Source organism: Pteropus vampyrus, unplaced genomic scaffold (genome assembly GCF_000151845.1).
Source record: "Pteropus vampyrus isolate Shadow unplaced genomic scaffold, Pvam_2.0 Scaffold269, whole genome shotgun sequence".
NCBI lineage: Eukaryota > Metazoa > Chordata > Mammalia > Chiroptera > Pteropodidae > Pteropus > Pteropus vampyrus.
The window spans coordinates 1,723,588-1,733,526 of NW_011889050.1; the positions used below are offsets into that span (position 1 = coordinate 1,723,588).

General features: G+C 47.9%; 2 protein-coding genes across 10 annotated transcripts in view; one reads left to right on the forward strand and one right to left on the reverse strand.

Moving 5' to 3' along the window:
* Positions 1-9,939, forward strand: part of EDAR (ectodysplasin A receptor) — a 97,533-nt gene that overhangs the window by 41,455 nt on the left and 46,139 nt on the right. For 6 of the 9 annotated variants that reach the window (XR_002776277.1, XM_023520497.1, XM_023520496.1 and 3 more), the window contains one exon: positions 7,744-7,855. The exons of 2 other annotated variants lie outside the window; for them this stretch is intronic. Coding sequence is in view for 5 of the 7 variants with exons in the window: in XM_023520497.1 (XP_023376265.1) it covers positions 7,796-7,855 (60 nt within the window). In the remaining 2 variants the exon portion in view is untranslated. Of the gene's footprint in view, positions 1-7,251; positions 7,501-7,743; positions 7,856-9,939 lie in introns of those variants that run through there. One more of the 9 variants, XM_011375286.2, reaches the window with a different exon arrangement.
* CCDC138 (coiled-coil domain containing 138) overlaps positions 1-9,939 on the reverse strand; it is a 162,857-nt gene that overhangs the window by 17,734 nt on the left and 135,184 nt on the right. The gene's annotated exons all lie outside the window — the stretch shown is intronic.

A 9,939-nucleotide genomic window follows, 5' to 3' on the forward strand; every position in this document is an offset into this window, starting at 1 on the left:
AAACCAAAAAGCATGGCACAATTTTCTGAAATCACCAAACTGGTAAAACATGGTGGTCCCGGAAACCCTCACCTTTTTCTACCATGAGGAATGTCAGAGCTGTGAATGAGCAGGGACACAATGAGCGCTCTGTCCATAGTCTTCCCAGATGTCAGCCCCCTGAGGGCTGGGACCACATCTTTGGCCTGGGAGTTAAGAGCTTGGCCTCTGCACTGGGGTGTCTGGCTCCACCACTATCCCTGACCCCGTGACCCCAGGAAGGTCCTTACCCCCTGGGTGCTACAATTTCCACATCTGCACAGTGGGAAAAGTAGCAGGACCTCCCTCCCAGGCTGATGTAGCAACTGGGCTAGTGCTTGCACCTGGCAGTGCTCTAAGGTGGGTGAGCCAGCTGTGCTCCCCCTGCCCCCAGCACCAAGCACAGCACATCTTTATCAAGGTCTGCCGAGGAACCCACCAACAACCCAGGAGCCACCACCCACGGATGCCGAGAATGACAGCCGTGGGCTCCGTGTCAAGGGCAGCAGTGTGGGCTCCATGGACAACATCCTTGCAGTCATGGCCTGACTACTTTAAATTTTCTCAAAGAAAACATTCCTCCTGAGCTGAGGGGTGTCTGCCCCTGTGTGGCTGTACAGCAGTTGCTTGTGCACACTCCTGAGTAACGACAGTGCACATTCAAAACACTTCCACATAAATTCATCTCATCTCACCCCTGAGTATAGGGCAAGTAGGGAACCCTGGGTCCCCATTTCAGACCTAAGATAACTGAGACACAGTGAGCTGAAGTGGCTCACGCAAGGCCACCAGTCTCAGGCCCTCACTAGTCTTCGTGTGGCCATTGTGCAGATGAGAAGACAGAGTCCCCTGTGGTGGACACGGCCTGTATTGCCCGTGTTCGACCCATGGCTGGGGCGGGCCACGGCCTGCTTAATGTCCACCCCCATCCCCACTCAGCCTGTGACCTGCTGCAGGGCACAGACCGCAGCCACTAAGAGAGGAGGAATGTTCAGCCCATGGATCCATCTGCCCCAGCTGGAGAGCAGACACCAGCACCCCCAGACAGACAGAGCCAAGTGCAGACTTGGGCTGCTACTCCACACATCAGCCAAGGAGAACAAACCACCGTCTTTGCTCTGAAAAGTTCGTTCAGAAACAGTGAGCTTGGAAGCATGCTCTCACAGCCGTGGAGTAACTCTTCATGTTGTTTCTGGAACATTCAGACTAGTTGCTACCTGTCTCACCTAGGGCAGTGCCACTATTTTCAATGTCTTTTAAAAAGGGGGGTATTCAAGACTTCAGAAGTGACCTTAGCTCCTTCTTCTTGAAGCAGGGCACAGGGTAATAAATACGATGTAATTGCAGTATAATCTAGATCACATTAATGTATAATTTAACCACATGAAGAACAAATTAAGCCATGAATAAGAGGTTTTAATCTCAACCCAAATGATCCCCAAGCACTGAGGAGTATAAACTCTTCTTGATTTTCCAACGGTTCATCAGAGCAGGTTCTTCTTAGGTGTTCTTGATAAACCTACAAGGCGCATTTGCTAAATGTGCCTTCTTCAAGGCTTTCCCGTTACTGTACTTGAAAAGAACCTGAAAAATGAATCCTCTTTCAAACCAGTAAAACAAGACCCTGTGTTTGACAGGAAGGATCCAAATTTACACATTACTTGCTTCATGCTGGGACTTGAATTCAAGGAAAAAAAAAGGCCTCTCTGAAAGGGACATTTAATGGTTATTTATAGCCTTGTATCATCCGGGTCACCTGCCTGATGAAACACCATCTGCGCTGGGTATTTCCACATCAGTGAGACTGAGTCGGGAAAGGATGGTCTAATCCCAGGATTAAGAGCAGGGAGATAATCAACATGCTCATGGACAAACAAATAAACAAAACCCTGCCCACTCAAACTTCAAACACTAAGACGCCTTTGTGGCTGCTGTTACTGTTCCTAGTGCTCCGCCTCTTGAAGTTCTCAGGGCATGAACTCTTCTCTTCACAGGAGTCCAAACTGCCACGGGTGTGCCTAGGATTTAAACAACCACGGAGCTGTCATGATGTTGAAAGGAGAGAGGAGATAACAGAAATCCGCTAGAACCAAATGGCTCCAGAAATCTTCATAGGGCGGGGGCGCGGGGAGGGCGACCCTGACTCCGGCCACATCTGGTTCCTCGTGGTTCACCTGGCCTCGTAAAGAACTGTACAATTCTCGTAGGTCCTCAGAAGTCCGATGAAACCAAGTCCACATTACACTGACCTGGCCTCCTTTACTGACTTGACGCTCTTACTCTCTCCTCTCCCAGCCATCTTTAGTCTTTGTCTGTGGCTCCTGGGACCCCTGTTTTGAGGTTGAGTAGGATGGTAGAAAGTGGAACAGATCTGAGTTTGTGCCCAGCTCTCCCACCTCTGTTTGTGTGGCCTCAGGCAAGTCACTCAACCTCTCCAAGCCTCCAACTGACCCACCTCCTAACCTTGGGAAGATTACACTAGCACATGTGCCCAAACAGGACTAGGCGCTAGGTACATCCTCTGTAAGTACTCTCAGTAGGCTGAGAGGACATCCACCCGCAGCAAACACACCAGAGGGCTCCATTCCTAAACACAGATGCCTGAAGAAATCCAGCGAGGTTTCTCTCAGGAACTCACAGGTTCATCAGGTAAGGGCCACAGAACCTGCACTCCCTAACTGGAAGGAAAATTCTAAGTGGAGAAACGTCTCCCTACAGCAGAGTTTTGCCAGCTATGACCTGATAAACCCATACCTGCCATATAGCCCTGGACGCACGTTCAGTTCCAGCCTCACAGGCCCCAGAACCACAGCATCCTCAGCAGTGAGGGTCACAAGCACACACTGTGTGTGCTTTTCCAATTCCATATAAGCATAAAACATCTTAGGATAGAAGAATTTCATTGAGCATGATTATTTACCAGGGTGAACAGGCTGTTGTTTTCAATATACTAACAATTTTTCTGAAGTGAGTTTTTGAAAAGCATCCACTAAGGTTAGCTCTAGGCAAATGCTATCATTTTTTCTGCCTCTTCGAACCTTTTGTTTTGGCCACACTCACTGCTGGTGTTGGGAGGGGAGGCGGATTTATTTGTGGATCCTCAGAACTTGGGATTATAGTAGCATCTCTGTGGCAACCACCAGCAGCGAAGCCAAAGTCACCAGCCTGTACCCTGGAAAAGTGTGGATTTTGTGGTGAGTTGATTATACTTCCATAAAGCTGGTTGTTTTAAAAAAGTATAGTTTCAGCAATAAGAACCTAAATTGTGTGCCATTAACCAGAACAATAAACTATCAGTTCCCAGGAGACATGTAGACTCTGAGAACATCGCTTCAATCATTTTGAATTATTTCCCACTTGGATGTGCCTGTCCACACGTGGGCCATAATATGCATAGCACATTACATGTTGCAATTGTGCAATAATAGAGCTCACTGCTTCTTCCACACATAACTCCACACTCATGTTGTGTGATGATGCTATTAGATTGTTAGCACAGAAAATGAGTAAAAGACCTGCCCACCTTCATCTCCAGACTCTTTCTGAAGCTCCTGGCTGCCTGAGAGCCTGGAGTGCAAAGGCCACACATGGCTGCCTCTCGGCACTAAGAGCCCCTCTTCTCTCTGGCTCGAGACTTCAAAGAGAGGCATGCAGGGATAGAGCCCATTGTGAGAGTGGGATCGGGGCTCAGGCATTGAAGAGCTGTGTACCTTCTGCCTGCCTTCCGCATGCCCTCACCTCACCTTTCCTTTCAGACAGCTGCCCCACCCCGACCCGGCTCCCACCACCCACGTGGGAGCCACCTCAATGACTCACAGTGATGATGCACGGAGAGCAGCAAGCCTTCTGAGGGTCCCTCAGTAGCAAATAGTAATAGTGATAATTTTGAGACCCTTCTTGTTTCATCATTTGATCTAGAATCTATTGATCCCAGGTTTATTTCCTTCAACTTCCTTTACTTCGAGGATATCGTCACCAACACACTAATGTCTCTTACTTAGCTGACATGGTTTGCGATTCTAGCAGTGTGTCTTACAGTGATTGCTTATGATGTTCTTGTTTGGGTTGTGCTGTTAAGCAAAACTGGTGTGACTGAGAGACATTTATGTATCTCACCTCCCTAAATAGTGTGAATGTTTTTCTCTCTCTCTTTTTTTCAATAGTGTGACTATTTTAAGGTGCTAACTCGCTGTTCTCTAGTGGACTCCGGATATAAGAAACTGGATTTGGGGGTGACAGGGTGGCCCAAATGTATGACTTTCCAAACATATCTGAGCTGATGGGAACAAAGAAAACGAGGACAATGAGCTGAGGGAGAAGCCGGCAGAGTAGCCTCTTGGCAGAAAATAAGAATTTTTTTTTTTTATTTCATCAGAATACAGTTTAGGAAATAACTCGTAAGAGAAGAGGACAGAGCAGTTACCTGGAGGGAATCCACTGCCGCTTTCAGTTTCCAAATGGGACGTGCTCTCCCCCGGGCCTTAGCCCATGCTGTTCCCTCTTCCTTTTCCTCTTCCTTTCCACTGTAATTAATGGCTAACTCCTGGCCGTCCTCCCTTCTCTGGGTTTGGGACAGTCTTCCTGACCTCCCCCAGTAAGTCAGGTTTTCCCCACACAGGACACACACCCATGTGCTCCTACTGCGCCCATCACTTATTTCTCCCTTCTCAGTGTTTATCTCACTGTGCTATGTCTGCCTTGGTTTCCACCAAACTGTGAGGCTCCACCAGGGCAGGGATTGTTTCGATTTGTTTGTTGTTCAACCTGGTCCGAAGTAGGTTTTCAATAAATATCGCGTGCATGGGTGGAAGGATGGGCGGACAAATGGAAGGATGGCTGGCATGCATGTTATAGGGCTAAAGAGCAGCTGCTATTATGCTGCCACAAGATTTCATGTTTATATGAGTCCTAGAAAAACTTGTGTTTTATAATTTAAAGCAACACATTTAGTTAAATAACCTTTCTGATTTCAACCTGAAAATGCTTTCTCTTGATTTTAATAAGGCAATAAAAGAGGGATATTTTAAAAAAAAAAAAAAAAGCTTCACCGGGCTCATCACTTCTGCAAGATGCTTTCAACTCTGAGGTATTAAATGAAATAGAGTGAAACTGAACGCACAGCTTTATGGCAGGATATTCGGATAAACGATTGCTCTCCTCTGAACTTTCTGGGTGGCTATTTGCTGTCCGCTTTACTCTCATGAGCAAGACTTCAAGACGGAAATCACATCAAAACACCACAGTCTGTCCCAAATGTAGGAGAGCTCCCTCCTCTTTGGGCTCCAGCCCCAGGTCTATCACTGCACAAATGCAGATGCACCTGCCTAATAACATAATTAATATTCTGAAAATCCTAAACCTACTTTGACAAACAATAATAATTTTAGTATTTTACAAATGTTCTTAGGCCATGGCTGTCTACAACACTCCAGAAATAATTACTATCGTCACTGGTTTATATGTAGGAAAATAAAAACTGTCAGGAAAAGTAGAGTCAAATAAAAAGATGAGATGTGAACAGAAATGTCCAAAATACTAGTTTTCTTTGTTCTTTATTGCCTTTCTGGGTTCTTCTACTGAAGAGCTAATAATCCATATAGAATTCAAAGTAGTTTGACATGCTCATTTGTATAAGTAGTGAAGCTTCAAAAGAAAAGCTGGAAGTAGTCCAAGATAAATAAATGCATTGTGTTTATTCAATGTGTGCAAGAAAAGCTATTTTCTGGGTATTATTTCAATTAAAACTAACAAATGAAACTTAGGGACTCTCATTTTAAATCTTTGAGTTAAGTCGCCGAACAGTTTGTCGACACCAAAGGGTTCAGGCCCAGTGGTTGGGCCTTATGGGTGCCTCTCTGAGCCGGGCGCTCTGTGCGTGGCCCCGTCTGTGGTTCGCCAGCAGAGCAGATAGTTTCCCTCAACCCCTCCCCACTCAAGGCTCCACACCCCGCACTCTGGTCCCTCTCTCATTTCCTCCCACGTTCTCTGCTCATCCCCCCACCTGCCTCTGGAACTCTGAGAAAATCAAAGCAGCTTCTACTGCTTTTATTTGAGAAATCTTCAGTTCTAGATTCTGTTAACCCTTTTAGAGTACAACGGGGATCAAATAAACATCCTACGAAAAAAGCCCCCACTGCCTCTCGCCCAGAGTAGTTCACAGCACCACAGGCTGATACAAGAAGCAAAAGCTGGAGCTAGAATTGTCCTGAGAGTAAACTACAGGGGGTGCAGGCAGGTGGCACGAGAGCAAAGTGCCTCCAGAGGAAGAAAGATCTAGGACCTTAAGAAAAATTATATACACATATATGTAATATATTTTTAACCAAAAATATATCCTTGAGGGAGTGTATGGACACCGCCCACTCCCCTTGAGATGCTGTGGGGGTCATTTACCCGTCACGGCCCTGAAATCTTCACCAAGGAGTTTCTGAATGAAAGTTTCCCAGGGCGGTGCTGAAGAATGGGGACTGGTCTTTAAAACCCTCGTGTTATGTTATTTAAAGCTCTGAGTTACCCCAATGCACTCCTGGTCAGTCATTTCTCTCTCAGCCTTCAGTCTCTGTCCTTCTGAGATTCCTCTCAACTCTTCAGGGTAGGAGAGGCGCCTGTGGGTCTTGACAAGATTTGGAGCCTCTGCTTCTTTTTCTCAGCTCTCCCTGACCCTGGCCAGAGTGCCCGGGGGACCTTTTTTGGGGCAGGGCAGCCCAGTAGTCGGGCCCTGTGTGGCTGCCTCACTTGCCCAGACAGAGTGGCTGAGAAGAGGATGGACTATTTAATCTACAGGGCCCAGTGCAAAATGGAAATGGAGGGCCCCTCCTTTTAAGATTACTAAGAATTTCGAGATGGCACGCTCAGGGCCCTTCCTGCATAGCTAGCCTGGACAGGAGACGGTCCCACCCAGGATGTCTTCCAGGCTCTCACTAGTTCTCCAGTGAAACAGATCTGACTAAAACAGAAGTGAAAGAGAATGAGTTAATCTCTTCACAATCTAGCATTAATTAGCACTCTCCAACTGAGAACAAGGAAGTTTACTAGGAGCCATAAATCAAGTCAAATGGAAGTGTTTTCGGCTGCTCTGATAATGACCTCCACAGGCTCCTGGAGGGTAAATAAAGCTCTGTCTTGGTTGATGGGAAGTGGGGAGTCTGAGGAGCAAAGGAATGTGTTGATGTGTGGGGAGGAGGCCACCAGCAGCCTTCGCTCAGGGCATCCGTCTGCTGGAGGGGGGACATTGTGGGAAGCCTAGTAGGAGAGGGTAGTGTTGAGGTGGACAGGGAAAGGGAGCCAGCTATATGGCCACCTCCCCAGAACACAGGCAGCTGCCAACGCCTCACCTCTTTTCACAAAGAGCTTGATGCTAAGAACCCGGGAGTGCTGGCCATAGACCTCTCCTTCCTCCCTTTCTGTGATATGGACCACCCTGGGGGCAGCACTGTGCTTCCTGGGTGGCCAGTGGGGCCTCTGCCCAGTCACTGCAACCAGGTAAGGATGAGGGGGCACAGTTGGCTGGCACCACCTTCTGAGTACCCTCTCGCAAGCGAGCGTGCTAGAAGAGGGAAGGGGCCGAAGATAGAGGGACCCCCACCTACCTATACACACGAAGGTAACTCTGCAGGCCTCATTCCTATAAAGGCCTCCCACACTGCCTTGCCTCAGTCCCTTTCCACAGGTCGAGGATGAGCAGTACCTAAGCTGTGGCTCTACAGTTTAACCTTGCCTTCTCAGAGAGAAGAAGCCTTTTGGGGAGAGGCAGCATCTCCATATTCAAGGTGGTCAGATGGAGCCAAGGAATGGCCCAGCTGGATCAAAGAATGTGAAGCCACCCAAGGCCCAAGTGGTGAGTCTTCAGATTCCTAGAGTGATGACTGACACAGAGGACAGCCTCTTTCCTACCACTATGTATGTCTGCATTCTGGAGGCAGACACAGTGACAGTGTCCACTGAGGCAAAGCCACCCCTGCCAGAGTGAAGGCTATCCCAGGAGGCAAGCTGCACTGCAGGAAACAGCACCCAAGGGAGTAGGCTTAAAAATGTAGGAAGTGGCCTAAACTTTGTATAATTTTGTCTTCAGCGTCTGTTTCCTGGACAGATAATAGGGCAGGGACGTTGTCTGCTGTCACCGTCTCCAGGGTCTATAGGATTATCTATAGGACAGTAGCAACTCTGCAAACTCTGCTGAATAAATGATTAATGAATGAACCAACAAACAAGAGCAAAGAAATCAGTGTCTAGTGCACAGTACTCCATAGGGTGATGCTAAAGCCAGCATTCGTTCCTTGGGAGAGGTCAGAATTTAAGTAAGGAGAGACACAGGAAGAAATAAATCCTCGTCTGAGTGTACAAGAGGGAATTAAACAAGGCCATGAATAAGATGTTACTAGGAGGTCACCTAGATCAGGTTTTCAAACTTTCCCATGCACACAGAGCTCCCGGGGATCTGGGTGAAACGCAGACTCTGAGGAAGCTGGTCAGGAGGGACCCGAGGGTGGGCATTTCCCATAAGCTCCCAGATGATGCTCATGCTGCTAGACCCAGGGCCCCACTTTAGGCAGCAGGGCTGCACGGACACTGCTCTGATATTGTCTTCTGGTTTTATCTTTATGTCAGCCTTGTCTGAACATACAGACTTAGGGAGAAGAGGTCAAATGTGCACTCAGCTGGTGTGAAGGGAAAGCAGCTTGCCTCTCCTTCCACTCCGTTTTCTTCTGGTATCACAGGCTCAGCCATCCAGGCAAAAGTCAGAGCTCGCAACAGCTCAAGGGTACAGACAGCCTCCTCCTTCCCCTCTGACACTAAAGACACTGGTACCTCTCGTGTCACACATGTTACCAATTATTCAATCCCCAAGGCAAGGCTAGCACTCATAATTCTTACACGCATTCACGCAAGATCCTCCCCCACTTCATGTGGTCTTTTCAATGCGTTAAAAATATCACAGAGAGCTTCTGAGAAAGCCTTCAGCAAGGCAGGAGGTCGTCTCCTGGGGAAACTGCTATGGGCTGTGGTCAAAGGAACAGCAGGCTGGGTGCTGACAACAGGACTCATGCCTGGAGCTTGATCTTAAACAAGCCATATAACCTTCCTGAGCTGCTGCCTCTTGGAACACAGGCTTCCCACTATCCAACCCATCCTCCTAGGAACCCGCGTAAGAGAAAGTGCATTGAAAACTGTCAGCTGTTCTTGCAGAAAGCGCTACTGTTTTGTGTGTGTGTGTGTGTGTGTTTGTTTGTTTGTTTGTTTGTTAAGCTGCTCGTGTAGATGGCAGTAACTCTCAGCTCTCTTCACAGAGCTAAGAAAGTCGACCCCTCTTTCACAATCTGAGTTGTTGCTACACAGGAACCACTGTGACCTGTTTGCTAGAAACACTTTCACCTGTTACCTTTAGAGTGTTTCCAAGCCTGCTAAGCCCTGTCACACTGGGGGTCTCCTTGATTCCTCACAGGGATCACTCAGTCCGAGAGGGGGCTGCATCATTCCATTTTCATAGAGGAGAATGTGTGCTGGCCTTTGAGGAGGCGTGAGATCACCAAGCTGGGCAAGAAAGCAAAACCTCCTGAAACCCACTCCACTAGAACCTAAGTCATCTGTGTACTGTGACAACCATGTCTCTCCCTTGCTCAGATCTTTCTCCTGAGCTCCACTCATGCAGGCAGCCTCCTGAGCCTGCTTCCTCTTGGAGGTTTTCCAGGCCCCTCAGTCTGTCCATGGTCCACAACACCTCCCACTTGCCTCTGCTTCCTGCTCAGTAGCAGCCTCACGCATACCCAACAGCCGAATGGGGACCTGGGCCAGCCTCTATGCTCTGTCACCTCTGACACCATCACCTCCTAACAGGTTTCCACCCTCCTTTCTTCCTTTGCCTAAGTGAGTGGTTTTCAGATTACAAGTCATATCCCAATAATGAGTCAAGAAATCAATTTC